Source organism: Lycorma delicatula, chromosome 12 (genome assembly GCF_047948215.1).
Source record: "Lycorma delicatula isolate Av1 chromosome 12, ASM4794821v1, whole genome shotgun sequence".
Taxonomy (NCBI): Eukaryota; Metazoa; Arthropoda; class Insecta; order Hemiptera; family Fulgoridae; genus Lycorma; species Lycorma delicatula.
Window position 1 is genome coordinate 68,728,124 of NC_134466.1, and position 19,311 is coordinate 68,747,434.

General features: G+C 26.7%; 1 protein-coding gene across 3 annotated transcripts in view; it reads right to left on the reverse strand.

Annotated features, from left to right (window-relative positions):
• Positions 1-11,168: 11,168 nt before the first annotated feature.
• The window catches only part of LOC142333416 (uncharacterized), a 319,340-nt gene continuing 311,197 nt past the window's right edge, over positions 11,169-19,311 (reverse strand). For 2 of the 3 annotated variants that reach the window (XM_075380474.1, XM_075380475.1), the window contains exons 7-8: positions 14,711-14,792; positions 11,169-11,646 (exon numbers count right to left, since the gene is read on the reverse strand). In XM_075380474.1, coding sequence (XP_075236589.1) covers positions 11,423-11,646; positions 14,711-14,792 — 306 coding nt within the window. In that variant the 3' untranslated portion in view covers positions 11,169-11,422. The remainder of the gene's footprint in view (positions 11,647-14,710; positions 14,793-19,311) is intronic. The other variant, XM_075380476.1, reaches the window with a different exon arrangement.

The following is a 19,311-nucleotide window of genomic DNA, read 5'->3' on the forward strand; positions in this document are numbered from 1 at the left end:
CGACATTACAAATGGAAATTATTTAAAGAGCATATGATAAAAATATGGAATGATTTGTACGAGATCTAATAATATATATTTATATATTAATAGATATATACATAAATAGGCAATTTTCTAATTATTTAATTATTCTAATTCCATTTTATCACATTGTAATAAAATATAATTTTTTGATAATTGTAAGTTATTTAACTGAAAGTCTAACTTTTGTATTAAATAATGAAATCAATTTATATTGTATTGATTGATAATTAATACAATTTTATTATTATTATTTTTATAAATTATTTAATGAATTAATATTAAAAGTATTAATAATAATTTAATAGCTAAATAATAATCTATCAGTAATTAATCAATAAAGTAATTATTTACTTAACAAAATAATTATTTACAATGAATATATTTTTCAATTTTTATTATTTATTAATCTTTGTTTTGAAATTAAAATAGGATTTTTTTCTAATTTACTACCAGTTTCTATGCTTCTAATTATTTCCTTACTCATACTGTTAAACTACTTTTCAAAATATCAGTTCTTTATTCATTGAGATCATTTTTTTTTTTTATTAAGTTTATATTAGATTAAGTACTAACTATCAGCCGGCCTTTGTGGCACAAGCGGTAGCATCTCGCCTTTCATCTGAAGGTCTCTGGTTCAAATCCCGGGCATGGAATTTTCAAATGCTACAGAACAAACTTATCATTTCATCTCATTCTCTAAAGCAATGCCTAATGGTGGTCTCAGAGGCTTTAATAAATAATATTACTGGAAAAATAATATTCTACCGGTTTGATTTGATGTAATTGTATTGTAAAATGGTTTTAATTTTATTATTTATTAATAAAAAAAATAATAAAGATAAGCTGCAGAGAAAGAGATAAAGCTATTTTAAAAATTCATTTATTACATTCAGGCGTGTGGATGCCTTCAAAAAGTGAGAGGAGCAACGTCATTTAGTACCTCTCTGCAGGCTACAGTCAAAAGCGTTTACTTATCTGTCATTTTATGTATATATACTAAACATATATATAGTTATTTACCTTTTTTAATGAAATATTATGATAAACATACGGGTAGCTTGCTAGATTTATTATATTTATGATGTAATCTTTTATTAAATATAAAAAACTACTTTCAAAAACAGGTAACCTAACAGGTTAGGTTAGGATTTTTTATAAAGATGTCATACAATACAATTTGAAGTAACCACATAGTATGATAAGGGCTGTGCTCAATTATTTCATCGGAAAAATAATGATTTAATGAAATTTGATGGAACAGCAAAAATATATTTCATTTAATGTAATTCTACTTTATTTCTGTTTTCAAGTCGGACAAAATTAATGAAACTATTATTTCTTATAAGTAGATTTGTACACAAAAATCTAATTCAAATAAAATAATATGTAATGTCTATAGCTCAATTATTAACACAATTTTACCAAGAAGGTGTGTTTTATGAATATTTTGTTCTTTTCACAAACAGAAATGTTTATACTGTAAATTATTTTAATAATAATTTATGTTTTTTAAGAATAATTCCATACAGTTCTAAGTAATTTTCATATTTTTCTTCATACTGGATAAAAACTGATATATAATTTTTTTTATGAGATTATTACAAAATTAACCTATAAGTGATTAGGTGAGTTATAGATCACTAAAAAATCATTAGATATGAGCTATATAATTTTTTGAAGTTTTATCTGAGTATCATTTAAAAACAATGCAAGGAATATATTATTATAATGAGGTACTTAATGTTATTTAAAATGAAGTAGTTGAATTTCCAAATCAGTTACTCGATTGTTAGTTAGGTTAATGATAGAGAAACTTTTTTTTTTTATTTTAAATTATAACAAACTTCACCTTTTATCAATTACAAATTGAAAAATTAATGTTTTAGAACTATTAAAAAACATATAAGAAAGTGTACAAAACATGTAATATAAAAAAAAATTATTTTTCATGTTAAAAGATCATAACTACTTTAATTTGAAAAAAACACCTGATAATAGGTTAACAAAAATGTTGAAAAATGTAGTAACAGAGAATTTTAAAAACTTATAAATTTATCTTTTTTTACTCAATTTAAAATCTAATAAAAATAATAAAATGTATTATTTTTATTAAAAATACAATTCATAGTAAGACTGATTTAAAAAACATATTTTTCAGATTAAATAACAAATAATTTTATATTAAAAAACTGTAAGTTAATAAATAATCACTTTAAAATTACATGGTAGTTGTGTTTCAAAAAGATCTTTTTACAGTTAATTATTCAGCGATATCCTCTTCAGAGTTATACCTGCAGTTTCCTACTTACATAATTAGAATTTAAATGATCTTACAAAGCACAATTTCCACGTTATTTTTTAAAAAAATATAATTTACAACTATTAATTTTATTAAAAATTGTTACCGTATTGTTAACTGTTCATGCTATTGAAGTTTCTTTTAAATTTTAAAGTGAATATAATAAATAAAACTCAAATGTAATTTCAAAAAATAGCAATTCTTGGAATGCATCTTTATTAGAAAACAGTGTTATATGTTATGTTTAATTTCTTACAATCTTATTTTACCGAATTGTTTTGATAAAAATTAATAAAATTTTGTCTGTGCTTATTCATTTATACTGTTGAATACGTGTTATCAATCGTGCAAAATTATTGATGGTGAAACAAAATTATAAATTTTAATTACTAAAAAAATGTTTTTTTCACATTTTTACAAAGTTAATTGTAATATCTACCAAAGTTTTATCATAAATATGCCAAAACAAAATATGGAAGAAAAAAAATTTCTACTCTGCTTTTATTGATATCGGAAAATTACTGAATGTAAGGAACCTATACATATTGTCCTGTTCTTAAAAATATATCTGAGGTATTAACATTTTAATTATATTATCAAAAACATTTTGAAGGATAATATTTAGGGTAGTAATTTGATATACAAAGGAAATGTATACTATATGCTTTGTGTTTACTCAAGGTTGAGGTCTTATATGACTCTAGTTTGAATCGAGTGTAGTAATTTGAACACAAGTGATGAATGGGAAAGTGTTATGACCTCGTTAAAATATTTCTGATCATCCGGCTTTGTTAATATAATTTTTAATTTACTGCTTTATTAAGAGAATGATTCCAGATCTGGATAACAAAAAAAGAGAAGTAATGTTAAAGTAGTGAATAAACATAAGAAATGAAAATCTGATTAGAAGATATCAGTAATATCTTTATATACAAATAGTCTTTAAATTTAGAACCGCTCAAAAAATATTATAGGAAAGTATATTTAAATATTTTGACTATATCTTTTAGATAAAATACATTTTTATTTTTTACTTTATTTAATATGAAGACTTCTCACAAATAATCTAAAATTACATATGTATACTTAGGAAATACTCATATTTTTAAAAAGTTTTCTCATAGTATGAGATAAAACATTATTAAATACCTTAAAGTTTTTATTTAAGTCTGTACTCTACGGAATGTAACAAAAGGAAATAAAACTGAATGAAGAAATATATGTCTTTTAATAATTTAATGGAATATTCTACATTTAAATATTACTTTTCGCTTATAATAATTGTTAACTTTTACATTTGAAATGTCTCGTTCAGCTATAAAATATTAAAACATAAATACAAATTATTCTTGTGTTGTAAGTAATTTAAGTGTATTAACATTACCGCCATCATATAATCTCATGATTAGTTGTGTAGAAGTTTTAGGTAGACTGTCTGAAAGCCTTTCTTATTAATAAGAAATTAAAGATCATTTTAGAGAAGGTAATGTCTTCTCTCAATAATCCTAAAGGATTAAAGAAATACAAAAAAGGTAATAATTGTAATATCCACGTTTTTGTTTAAAATAACCAAAATTAAACCTTTTCGATAAGAAATTAAACAAAATGGATTTGTTTGTGAATACTGTAAGATGCTTATGATGTAATTTTTAACTGTATGATGCGAGAGGTGATAACAGTTTTTTATCTTTTATAATGATTTATAAATATTAAACAAGTTAATAGTTTATATTACTTGCACAGTAATCTATTAAAATAAATCTCATCTATATGCATAATATGAATTAAGTATTTATCGGTTAGTATACTGTTTGTAATTTTCATTTGTAGGACATAAATATAAAATGGAAGAAGAATATTAGAAATACAGTGATGCGTCCAGCAAATGATGAAATTAACGCTAAAGGGATAAAAAGTTAGCAAGGGAAGATTGAAGTCAGATATTTTAGCATCTAGGATTTGTCAAACTATAAAGAAATACATAAATTGATTAAAAAAAAAATTAAGTTTGCAAAAAATGCAGATAGAGAGTTGTAAGGTAATCAAAGAATTTTATATATAACGTAACGTTTTAATGTACATAAAAAAATTAGATATAACCAGTAAAGTAGAAAGAAACAAAGACATTAATCAAAAATATATGATGGTACTACCACCTTGGTTGTTTGGAAGAAAATTAAAAAATGCGAGGAATGTTATAGAACTTAAAATTTAGGTTAATAAGCTTTAAGCAATATACGATTTAAGTACTGCAGGATGGAATTAAGTATTGATATATCAACAAATGGGATTAAAATAACCATCGTTAATGATATGATATACGATTTAGAAACATGAGAGACGGCAAAGAATTGGTTCGGATTGGATACCTATTGAACTCATTTAGTTAACTGATGAAAATGTACTTCACTTTTAATCGATCTATTTAATATAATACATTTAAGACCTGCCAATCCTCAAAAACGATTCCTTGATACTGTATCTAGAATATAATTTTATTGTTTGATTCTAATTAATGACTTATCCTTGCCCGATGACATATAACAAACGATCAGTAAATTAACTAGACAAATGGGGGATGCAGCTGTCCGTAAACAGGCTTCTGATCAACAATATTATATAAGGTATCTGAACTTCTAAAGTTCTAAACTAAACTTCTAAAAAAAAAAATTACCCTTCATTCCTTCTTCCTTGGGTCATACCAAAGGAATATCTAAGCCATTATCTGGGTTCCATTAGTTATAACATTCTGACAACTTTTAATAGCCAGAGGGGTTGCTATTTTCTTTACTGGAGTTGAAACGGGTGACAGATGTATTGATGGGATTGTTCTGGGATTATAATAAAAAAACCAATATATATAGTGTGGTACCTGCCGGGTAAAGTTTAATCTCCTATTCCTCTTTAAATGTAAATTTAAAACATAGAAGAGAAATTCATCTCCCAAAATTTAATAAGTAATAAAATATATATGTTGTTTTAAATAAAATAAACATTACAAAACAACTTTGAACAAGTTTATAATTGTGATAAACCCCAAGAGATTAAATTTTAATTAGTAAAATTGTAATATTTATTGGAAGATCACTATTAAAATTATCATAAAAAAATAATAATAATATTAGCTTTTACTCTTTGAAAAAGACCTTCATGAGTAATTATATGTTTTTGAGTCGGTGCAATCTGCTAGAGGATTTTGATAATCTAATTCATTTTCTGTTTCTATCACTTATTTATTTTTAAGATTTGCTTTGTTTAAGAAGATGAGAAATAAAAATAACTGAATTCAGAATTTTAATTGTGAAGAACATGAAATAAACCTTTTTATACACGAAAATTTAGTAAATATTAAAATAAACTACAGATTGTAATAAGCACCAAAAAGTTAATTACAAAAAATTTTGTTTAGTAGAGATGCAAACAAATCATTTTCTAAGAAGGATTAATGAATCAGTCATGTATATAACCTGTTATCATAAGTGTGAAAATATGATTAATCCTTTTTTGATTATTACATCAGATAGGCTGAAATAATTAAAATCGATTTACTGAATCATCATAGAGCATTGATTTTTTTTTTATGCATTGTATGGATCTTGTAAGGCAAACTTTAACAATGAACTATTATTTTGTCAATCAGGAGCTAATTAGTTTTAGAAAAATAAAGTAAATTGTAAATAAAGAATAATATTTTTATCACTGTTTAATATAGAGGAAGGTTATCTACAAAAAAAAATTAAAAACTGGTAAAATAGACAGACTAAAGATAAAGTGGAAAGGTTAAAGAAATTAATGAGAAGTTTAACGAAAGTGTTGTTGGAAGTAAAACTGATGAGTAGAAAATGAAATATTCGGCTGAAAAGTGAAATAAATTTCAAGGATAAAAGGAGGAGAATTATAAACGATCAGAGTTGTACCAGGAATGTTACTAAATCAAGAAATGACAGATAAATTAAAAGAGTAATGGAGCGATGGTCTAATTAACGAGAGACAAATGATAGAATAGGAAGAAGATGGGGGTGACAGTATTAATTATAAATACTGAAGGAAAAAACTATTTTGAATAGTCAAGAATCGAGCAAGGTAGGGAAGCTTGGAAGTTTTCCCAAGAATGAAATTAATACCAAAATTAATGCCTTAAACAGAGCATATGGTGTAGTCATTATTGAAAACTTTTGAGTTTAGATAAAATACAGCAATTTTATGTAAGCATTATTTTTCATATAGATTTAAGCTCTCTTTAGTTCTCCATTAATGACAATAAGAAATAATTAGTACCCTTAAACCTTACAACAATACATCAAAACCATCTTTTCCGTTCTTGTGACTTCATAATCATCGTGTCTTCCGTAATGAAATGCGGTAATAAATTTGAATAAAGTATCCATTCAAACTTATTTTCTACATCGTGTGATGGGAGGATTCTTTTAGAAAGAATTTTATAGATAAAGTAAATTCCTGATTATTGAAATAGTGAGTTAACTATTTTACATCCTTGTCTGTGAAAGAGAAGTGATTTTTTTTTTATTTTTAAGAAACTAAAAATAAATTTTAAGAAATAGCCAGATACTAAGTGCTATAGAAAAAATTTTAGGTGACCTGAAGTGTTGCGCAATTCACTTCTAAAATTGGCCTAATCATTTTGAATGGAACAAATATCCATTATATATAATTTTAAAAAGCTTACCAAATTCCAATTTGATTTTCTCGAGTGCTTTATGACTAACCTAACATAATTATCTATAATTATATATATAATTAAATATGCAATTAGATATAATTTAATTATGTAAGATTATAGTTTTATATATGTTAATCATAATTATCGCCTTGAAGATGGCAGAATAGCCAAAAGCACTCGAGGAAATCACACTGGAATTTTGTAAGATATTTTAAAATGATATATAATAGTTATCCTACCAAACAGTGCCGTGTTTGAAAAACTAAATATCCACTGTCAAGCTTACTAAGAAAAGTGAGCAGTAAAGTGGTTTCCTGTAGTCTTCTTCATCGAACCAAACATACAAATGTTACTTATTAAACGCATTAAACATAAGTAAAACTATATTCAAAAGAGACAAAGTAGCTCGCTAACGTGTGTACATTTTCAGTCTTGTGTATAAAGGATGAAACAATCAAACTTAGTTCAATAAAAAAATGCAAGTAATGTTCCAGATGGCAAAAATTTTAATTAATGATTTTAATGCAGTGACTGGAATGAGGTAATGAGTTCTTAATGAGAGGATTAATAAAAAAGATCTGCAACGAGAATAATTTTATCAAAAATGAAAATGATTACTGAAGAGGCAAACTCTTGACGAAACAAATTTCACCACGGATCAACATCACAAATCTTAAAATAATTCAAATATAAAAAAAATTTCTTTGCTCTTTATTTTGTAAATTAAATTCTTGAAAAAAATACTACATGAAAACTGCAAGGAAGAAGCTCTTTTAAAATTTAATACTTGAATCTCATACATAAAAGAGGTGGCTGTCATATTATCAATTATTTATTTAATAAACAGCCAAACGGAAGTTTTCAAAATCAGATTCATTTAAAACAATATTTGATTTTAATATTAAGTTTACTTTTTACTTCTCATATTCATATATAACACCATTTAAAAAAAAAAAATTAATAAGCAATAATTTAATTAATGTTTCTTTAAAATAAGAGGATTGATTATTTTTAAAAAAATTTCTTAAATCGTAACATATAGCTGCAGTAAAGTTAAAAATTAAAATGATATTTACAGGCAGACCGATGAGTAATTGAAGCGTGTTCACTGAAACTGATAAAAACCATTAAAAATGTAAATTGTGCACGTAGTAACATTTACTGTCAACAATACGATTGCTCTTATTGGTATTGTCAAATAATTAATTGAAATCCCCATCTCTTAATATTATTTTTCTTTAATACAAACAAATGCTCAATTACATCTGTTCTCCCATTTCTTTTTTTCAATGAGGAATGAATTTTGTAACATACAAAAATACCAATCTTACTTGCATTTGAACACAGAACCTTCTAGATGTAAATTAGCGGTGTTATTATGGCTTCATACTAGTTCTTGGAACGGCAATTTTTGTTTGTTTATCACTAACAATTTATTACTTTTATTTTTCTTTCTTTAAATATATTATGGGATCCAGAACATAAACTTATTTCCTATCGGTAGATTTCTTAAAAATTTTATTGTATTAGATTAAAAACTAATGTATTATCATAATCGTTTAAAATATTTTAAAAATGACTCTAATTCATACGGTTTTAAAATGTAGATGAGTGTTGCAGAAATTTATATTTATCTGATCAGAAAGAATTACACAGTCAAAGCAACTAGAAGACAACAATATGCAACTTTATAGCTCCAATGTACATTTTGTAGACATTTTTTCTGTTTCAACGGTTTAATTTATTTTTATAGTGAAATCTATACCGGGGCAGGATAAATCATTAATTAGCCAAGGAACTTATATTGTCAGTTAAAATTTACGCTGAACTATTCCGAGACATAAAAAAATATTTTCATATTTTAGTAAGGAATGTTATGTTTAAAAAAAGAAGTCACACTTACAAAATACAGGAAGTTTTAAACATCAATGCCAATTACTGTTTTTAACGACTAAAAGATAACAATAGTTATTTTAAAATAATTGTTATGTAGATGTTAAAAAATTTTAAAAAAGTTAGGGAGTAATATTTTATTATACAATTAATCTAAAATTGTACTTTGTTAAATTAAACTATTATAATAAAAAATATAATAATATCGTAACAAATTAATTAGGCTTTATAATACAGTATAATATGTATATATACACTTAGATACATAGAGCTAAAAAGTACATAATCTGTAATATTTTTTAACTTTCAAAAAATTAATTAAAATAACAGAAAAATTATTACCATATTTCACATTCTAAACTAGAATTTAAATTTGAATGCGATTAAATAATAATTATAATAATGCTAATTTATTTCATTTGCTTTTTTTACATTTTAGCATCTTATTGAATTCTTAAATAAATATAGTACAACATTATTAATCTGAACGTATGGTAATCCATAACTGGGATTATTAAGTTATTCATCGATCGAAACAAAAAATTAGTCTCATAACATTTAAGATCAGCAATCTATGAGAAATAAGTTTGTTAAGGGTAGCATTTTGTCATTATTTCAAAAGTTTTTATTTTTAAAATGCTATACCCTAAGAAGTTAAGATATATATTTTAGATGAATCTGTATTTTGTACTTATTCATTTTAGATTTTAATCTGTGTAAAACCTTTTTAAACCTGTGTAATTGTGTTAGCACAACAGATATATATTACATGTGTTCCAAAAATGCTGATATTGGAATAAATTTGAAAAAAATATATATAAATTTCAATACTCTGTTTCCAAAATTAATTTTTTTACATTATACAAATTTACATTATGCATTTTATATATATATATGTATATATAGTTTAAAATATTTTAAATCACTCATTCAGCTTTGCATTTTGCTGCTGCTGTAGGGATAATACAAGTTGCAATGAGATGTATGTACGTTTTATTACATAGCTCAGTGCGGTAAATAAAATCCTTGAAACCGAACGTTTGTTGCGTGTGAAGTTAACTACTTCTCGCATCTATTTAGGTTTATTACAAAATAATTTTTGTGACAACTTTGCGTTTTAATCTATGAATGTACACGGTATTTTTTAACGTATTTATTTGTTACATTCCATTATTACATTACCATCGTATTTCCTTCTTAATGAATCAATTTTATTTCTTTATTTTTTGTCATGAAGCTGACTATTAATTTATAATATAAATACTGAAAATATAGCAGATTACATTTAAAAATTCTTCTTAAAAATGTTTTTTTTTTTTTTTTTTTTTTTTTTTTTTTTTTTTAATTTATATATATATATATAAATTATATATATAAATTATATATATAAATAGCAAAGACTGTATATTGCTGTTTTGAAAAGTGTGAAATATATTGAAAATACTGAACACCAGATACCGAGTAGCAATATACACATCGATGTACTTGTAACAAAACTTACTAAAGTATGGTGTGTATTCATTTCTTTTTTATGAGATGTGCTGGCATCAACTGCTGTGGTCACTTAGCGCAAACAGAAATTTGTAGCGTATGAAATATGCTGTGTCTGACCGGGATTCGAACCCAGGACCTCTGGATTCAACTCCCAGACAGACACGGCATATTTTGTACGCTACAAATTTCTGTTTGGGCTAAATGACCGCAGCGGTCGATGTCCACAAAAATATCATTCAGGTATTCATTGTTACCTCTTATTATAGATTACAGTTTATATATATAGAATCAAATGAAAAGCAAATAATTATTGTATCATTTAGTTGCAGTTATAAATATGAATCGGGTCACCTGCTGCTATACGGTTAGGATATGATTTTTTTTCTTTTACGGTGCAAAAATTTATTTCTTTTGTAACTATCTCACGATTTAATTATTATTCTATATAAGAAAACCATCATCCGATTATTTTATTCTTTAAAGAACTATATAAAATATTTTTCTTGATGTTTTTTATTTTTTATAAAACCTATAGCGTTTAATAATTAAATTTTTTCCATAGACTAGTTGTATTATAGTTAAAAAATTTATAAAATAACATGATCGTATAATTTCTTATAAAAAAAATGTATATTTTTTTATAAGAAAGTAATAAAAATAAATAATAACATAATTAAAATTACTCTAATTTAAAGAAAATCTGTTTACTACTGTAAAAAAAATTCTCTTCTTGTTTAGCCATTTATATTTTTCTTCTTTAAAAGAACTAATTTCTTTTAATAATAAAATTAAACGGGACAATAAAATTACTAAAAAATAACAAAAAAATATTATTGATAATTGCGTAATGATACATATGTAAGTGTATAAAACAATTTTATCATTTAATAAAACAAAAATAATAATATTATAATATAAATCTAATGAACAAAAAAATTACACAAAAATATAACTTCTATTATAGTTATAGAATTTAATTCTAACCCCTGTTCTTTCGTTTATATATAAATATATATATATATATATTTTTATGAATTTGACACAACACTTATTCGTTCCAGTTTTGTTGATGCCACAGTGACAATATGCGGCGCTTGTTCGTTTGTGATGGGTGATGACTCCGGTTTACTAACCGGTATCGTATCGTAATAAGTAAGCGCATGATGTCCACCTGCATATAAATTTTGATAAGCTATAGGTGTATTCCCGTGACTCAAAATACTATTTCCAGTACGGCAGTCGTTAAACGCATCTGAAAAATAATAAAAAATAATAATGAATGAAAATAAAAAAATAAAATTAAGTCGGAAAAGTTAAAAAAAAAAAAAAAAAAAACAACAACGATGCCGGAATTTAATAGAAGGAAACATCATTAGGACTAATTTTAACGATTTGAAAAGTAGGAAAGCACTGTTGTCAGCAAATCTCAAATGAATTTAGAAGCGGTTTGTTAAACGTTTTGCACGGAACCTGTCATAATAGGATTTGAATCATTAAAGATAATAAAAAAAGAAGAGTGGTACTCGAAAAGTTTTGAAATGCGGTCGGAGAGTAAAAGTGAAACAGAAAAAATTAAGTATTAAAAAGAAATGAAGAGGATATTATGAAGATAATAAAGAAGACGAAAAAATCTTTATCGAGGCATAACTTAAGTTAAAATTGTCTTCGGAAAAGGATCGTAAAGACAAAAGTAAGAAGGATTGGAATTTTTACTGACATGAAAACAGAAGCTATAAGAATGTAAAAGGAGATGATTAGGACTCAAAAAATGGAGGATGCTCGGTTGAAATCTATCAAAAGACGAATTCAAAGAAAAAGTAGGAATCATCTGTATGAATCTTATAGATTTGCTCCTTTTTTCTTGCAGGAGGATTGGAGTTTTTTTTTTTAACAGACGCCCTTGGAACGTACAGTATCCTATTAATATCTCCATATTAAATATTTTCAAATATCAAAATATTTTCAAAAATTTAATAAAATCAATTCCTTTAATACACGGAAAAAACGGTAAAAAACTTATCGATTGTGCATTAACCTGAGATACGTCAAAATAAATTAAAAAGTCCATGTGAAGAACGCCTTATCGGCAAAATTTTTCGTACGTCCATCGTTTTATTTTTTTCAATAATGCACATTTTAAGAATGGATGTAGATATTTTAATGAAATTTGATGTTAATATATCCAACAATATTTACAAACTAATAAGTTTTAAAATTTTATCTTTAAAAATTCCAAAACGAAAGCGACATTAAATTTTTTAATCGAGTTATTCCTGAACTACTTAGGATGTCTTTTTGTTCCTTCTTCCCGGGCCGGTTCCTGCAGTTAAGTATTTCACAGCCCAGGGGAGTGTCCTTAACCCATCGGGTTGGTCTAGTGGTTAACGCGTCTTCCCAAATCAGCTGATGTGGAAAGTCGAGAGTTACAGCGTTCAAGTCCTAGTAAAGCCAGTTATTTTTACACGGATTTGAATGTTAGATCGTGGATACCGGTGTTCTTTGGCGGTTGGGTTTCAATTAACCACACATCTCAGGAACGGTCGAACTGAGAATGTACAAGACTACACTTCATTTACACTCATACATATCATCCTCATTCATCCTCTGAAGTATTATCTAAACGGTAGTTACCGGAGGCTAAACAGGAAAAAAGAGAGGGGAGTATCCTTTACTCTAACGGCCCTCCACCTCTCTGGCCCGCCGGTCAGATCTCACCTTGCGCCCGCCTCCGGGAGCCGAGACTCTGTCTTTATGCCGACGCCTCTAACGGGGACACCCCGAGTGGTGCACTTGGAGGATGTCTTAGCAGATGTTATTCAAACTTTAGGGACGATTCAGGTCATCAAAATAAAAAAATTCACGCACCGAAAATCCCTATCTCGCTTCATTTTCCAATCCACCGATTTGTGATTTTTCAGTAAAAATGTATGTGTTAAAAATTATTCAAATATTTTAATGAATTCAATAAACACGTACTTACATTCTATAAAATAAATAATTTTGAACCCAATTTATCGATTTCAACCGTATTTAAGCTGTTTATCGATCGATTTGAATGGATTGGTTCAGAAACAGATACGTTTTGAGAGAGAATATAAACCATACATTATACTGTGTCAATTTATTCATAATAAATGCTTTAACATTACACTTAAAAAAAAAAAAAATCGATAAAAACTAATATTTAAGTCGCAACTAACAATTAAAATATTTCGTTTTTTGCCTCTCTCCTGTTTTGTCTCTTTCGTTTTGGAATATTCAAAGATAAAATTTTAAAACTAATTATTTTGTAAAGGATATTATTAGATATATTAACGCTAAATTTTATTAAAAATATCTTGATCCATTCTTAAGATACGCATCGTTGAAAAAAAGAAAATAATGGACACGGGTAAAATGTAGTAGCTAATAGGGCTCATTCGTAAACGTGTACTTTTTTTGTTAATTTTGACATCCCGAATTAGTTCCTTAAGTTCTACCGACGCTTCCTGGGTTTCTTTACAGAGAATCCCATGAAATAGACATTAACGCACACAGATCTACAAGTTTTGTAAGCATTTCTGACTGTGCGCAGAAGTTGATTTTCATCGCCCTAGATTTACGTCGGTTTCGTTGAGGGCGGTAGATACACGCATGACAGGTATGATCGAGAAGGGAATCAGTGCTTAAACGTATTAGGCGATACTCGGTCTTGAACCGATCGCATGCGTTCGTTTCACCTTACTCTGATGCTGAAGAAGTGTCATTTTCTCGGCCAACCCGCACCCGTAAACTACTACTTAAAAAACTTAAATTTTCTATATACAGAAATTTTAAACAAAATTTTAGCATACGTGGATTTAGGATGTCTTAAATATCAATAAAAATCCACCGGGTTGGTCTAGTGGTGAACGCGTCTTCACAAATCAGGTGATTTGCAAATCGAGAGTTCCAGCGTTCAAGACCTAATAAAGGCAGTTATTTTTATACGGATTTGAATACTAGATCGTGGATATCAGTGTTCTTTGGTGGTTGGGTTTCAATTAACCACACATCTCAGGAATGGTCGAGCTGAGACTGTACAAGAGTACACTTCTTTTACACTCATACATATCATCCTCATTCATATTCTGAAGTAATATCTAAACGATAATTCTCAGAGGCTAAACAGGACAAAAAAACAAAAGCTGATATAATTCTTTACCTAATAAATAAATGTACATTTACTCCATATCATTCAAAACTAACCGTAAAAGTAATAATGATATTGCTCAATTCTGTATAGGCGTATAATATTAATTATTATTATTATTGCTATTTTACCATTCAATGCTTACCATTATGCTCCATTTTAATCTTTTGAGAGATAAGAGTATTATCAGCTTTACCGCCGCCACCTTTAGGTTTTCGTTTTCTTGTCTTAAAAAAAAAAAGAAGAAAATGTTAGTTTAATTTATTACTCATCAGTGACTGGCTAAAAATAAAACACCCTAAAATGTTAATAAAAGCGTCTACAAATAAAATTAATTTCGTTGAAAAGTATATTTTTCAAAATTAGAATTACTTTCTACTAGTTTAACTAATAATTTATGCTTATTAATATACAAATTGTATGTATCGTAGTAGCATGGAGTTCGTTAGAAATTCGTCGGTAAGAGGTGACGAAGTCAACGAACTACGTTTACAGTTCTAAACATGACCTAACCTAATAGTGAAATGAAAATGGGGAAAAAACATTAAAAATAAGTATGAAAACATTATATTTCAGTTCAGTTAGATTAGTAATAAAGAATACTTTCAAAAAATATCTCGAATTTTGTTAGAGACTTTTTTTTCTTCCATTTGATGAACCGCGGGATTCGAATTTTATTCATTTTTTTTTAATGTACCTTTACGAATCGCATCGCTAGATAGCAGTACTTGATAGAACTAGGAAGCGTACAAAAACTTGATAATGTACTTCAAATAACAAAATTTAAAAGAAAATATACTACAGCTTTTTTTAATAATAAATGCTGTTATGTAAATGAAAGTACTGAATATGAAACATTTTTTTTTTAATTCCCATCACTTCTTTAACAAGAAATTATACTAGTTTTATTAAAAAACGAATATATAAAACACAAATAAATTCGATTATTAAAATCGAATTTAACGATAAAAATCAAGGATACACTTAAGAAGTAATAAGTGCAATATTACATCACGGATTTTCGATACATAAAGGTGGTTTTTAAATTGGTCGTGAAATTCAATTTGTTTGTTCTAAGGCAGTAAATGTTAATGATAAATCCATAAGATAACAATCAGCAATTTATAAAAAATAAATAACAAAACGCAGTGTTATCCAAAAAAAATTATAATGAAATTGTTAACCGTACGGTAAGAGTCTCGCAGATATTATCATTTCTTCCGCTCAAAAAACAAAAATTTCTGTAATATAAATAAAACTGTTTTTAACAAAACGATACTGACGTCAAAAAAGGGTTAGACACTACATTTCTGTTATCAAAATCTGTTGTAAAAATAATTTAGAATTCTCTAAAAAAAAAAAAAACCATGTTAAATATGTGTAATAAACAGTAGATACTATAATAGATAATAAACAATGTGTAAGCCTTCCATATATAAGAAAAAAAAGAAAAATCTGTTACAAAAATCTTATCGGCTCAGTTTAATTTATTAAATAACGAATAATCATAAGAATTGTATTATTTCTGTAAATGTGATACGTATTACATATAAATGAAATCCACAGACAAATAAACGGTTAGGAAATAAAAAAATAATTATGAAATATATGTATAATAAATTTTAAAAAACAACAAGAACAAAACGAAAGTAATGAAATGTAGTAGAAATAACAAAGATGGACCGCTGAATGTGAAAATAGGAGGAGAAAAGATTATGGAGGTAGAAGAATTTTGTTATTTGGGAAGTAGAATTACTAAAGATGGACGAAGCAGGAGAGATATAAAATGCCGAATAGCACAGGTAAACGAACCTTCAGTAAGAAATATAATTTGTTTACATCAAAAATTAATTTAATGTCAGGAAAAGATTTTTGAAAGTATATGTTTGGAGCGTAGCTTTATATGGAAGTGAAACTTGGACGATCGGAGTATCTGAGAAGAAAAGATTAGAAGGTTTTTAAATGCGGTGCTATAGGAGAATGTTAAAAATCAGACGGCTGGATAAAGTGACAAATGAAGAGGTATTGCGGCAAATAGATGAAGAAAGAAGCATTTGGAAAAATATAGTTAAAAGAAAAAAACAGAATTATAGGCCGGCCACATATTAAGGCATCCTGGAATAGTCGCTTTAATATTGGAGGGACAGATAGAAGGAAACAATTGTGTAGGCAGGCAACGTTTGGAATATGTAAAACAAATTGTTAGGAATGTAGGATGTAGGGGGGATTATATAAATTTATTTAGGGGGAAATGAAACGACTAGTACTAGATAGGGAATCTTGGCGAGCTGCATCAAACCAGTCAAATGCCTGAAGACCAAAAAAAAAAATTAATTTCCATATCTATATTATTACATTGATCATTTGATGTTTCATTTACTCAGAAATTTTTAGGAATTTTAAATAAAGGTAATGCTTATTAATTATTAATATTGTGTTGGCAGATCTGCTGTAACTATTAGTTTTGTCTCGGTTGCAGAATGATGACGATCTAATGTATATTGTGGTATAAAAAATATCAAAGCCGATTATCATTAAGAGAGGCATGAAACAGAGGTATAAAGTTATTATTATATCACACTAAATTACAATTATATCACATTAAATTTAAATAAACAGAAGAGCAAAAAAAAGGAATCAATTCGATACACAAACGTTTGAGACGATAATGTATAAAATGATCGTGTAGTCGACATGTGAAAACGGCAAAATTTCTAATTCTTCGTTGCAATCTGAATATATATATTCCTGAAATCACTGTGCATAAAGAAATCGATAACATATTAAAACTATTTTTTTAAAACATTAAACCGATTCATGAAATTAAACCTGAAGATTGTAATAAATGTTTAGATTAAGTATTACTGTTGTATAGGGTACCGCTTCAACTTACACGGTAGAGTGGTTGTCCCTTCTTTCATCTGTAGATTCTGGGCTCATATTTCAATTAGGTTTGAAATTTTCACTCGCCAAAAATTTACATAGCGTATAGATTTTAATAATTAGCATAATATATAGGCACGACTATTAAAAAAACTGTAAAAATATCTATTACCTAACCGGAGTAAAAAAAATTTCATGATATCGATAAGATGAAATGAAATTATTTCACGTTACATTTTTCTGATTAAGATATATTTTATATCATCGATTGGAGTACAAATCTGGGTAACCTAATTAAATAAATAAATAAATTTATTCATATTCAAATGTTGATCGAGTGTTTTAAACGCTAAAATGTCAGTCGATAGGTTTTATTTTGATTAAATAATACCGTGAAGATAAACTCGAGTAGTTTTTTCTCAATTAATAAAAGATGGTAAGGTTTATTTGTTCAAGAAACGATCTGTTTGTCTTAGATATAATCGCTTTGAAAATTATATTATTACAGTGTAAATGACGTAGATGTATATGGTATGTATATGTATATATATATATATATATATATATATATACATATTTGACATTCACAATGCACTCTGACATTCAAAATCCAAGAAAATTAATTTGAGAAAACGAAAAAATACAAATTCCTGCATTCAGAAAACTTTAACTCGTGCTCAGTAGCAAACTCTTGGGATTTCTTGTGAAGATGATCTTATTTGTTATAGCCAACAATTTTCTTCATTTATTTAAATTTTAAATAAAACAAAAAAAATACCCACTTCAAAAAAATATTACTCCGAACACTAGAAATTATAAACGTCTTCAAAGCAGGACAAAGTTCAACTCTTATAATACATTTACGCTATTTTAATATTCATTGTATTTTCTTTTGAGATTTCAAGAATATTAATTGGAAAACATATAGTAGCCTATTGCAAAAAAATGTAATATAGAATTAAAAAAAAAAAATAATAATTCTTACTTTTGTGTAGAAAGTAACAATTACTTTATTTCAATTTTCTTTAATGTCAGACTTTCGAAGTCGGTGCCAAATTAACGGTTAGTTAAATTTATAGTCATTAATTTTATTCAACTTCTAAAAGACGTATTTTAAAGAGGAATTGGAAAAGCCTTTTTTGAGTTTAATGTAATTTTTTTTTTTTTGAGATTGGTTTTATTTAATTAATCCTTTTTTAGTTTATAAAATCGATCGTAATCGATGTAGTTTTTGCTTCAAGAACAGAACCGTAGTACATCGGAACGTGCTGCACTCTGTCGGTAGGTTCAGAAAACATCTGTTCCCGGTGTCAGTAGTTAAACGCCTGATCGAGTTTGTTCGTTTGCTAATTATTTTCGCGCTCGATTGAAAAATTGTACTTTTTTAAACATATTAGTTTAAAGTGTGTTATATTTAATTGTTCATTTGAATATTAATTAATTTGCGTATTTATTTAAATATATTTTATGAAACTGATAGCTATTACAGTTTGTTCTCTTGCCATCGTAAGTTTATAACCTAAAATATTTTTCATTTTTCTTGTACTTAATTTTCGGTAATTAATTAATCGTTCATTGTTTTTTCACAGTTTTGTTTTACAATATGAGATGTACATTGAAGATATCTTTTTATCATTTATAATCAGCTGATTACTTAATTATACTGACGGCTTAATTTACGGATTGTTTTTTAATTAACATAATTACCTCGTTGTTTTCGGAAACGACATGTTGGATCGTCTTACGGTTATTGAACTTAACGTGCAAATGTGTCAACAGTTTTCTGCATATTTTTAAAGCTCGGATACGAGAGCCTTCTTGGAAGTTAATGAGTTCATATTTTATAGTAAACTATAAACTGAG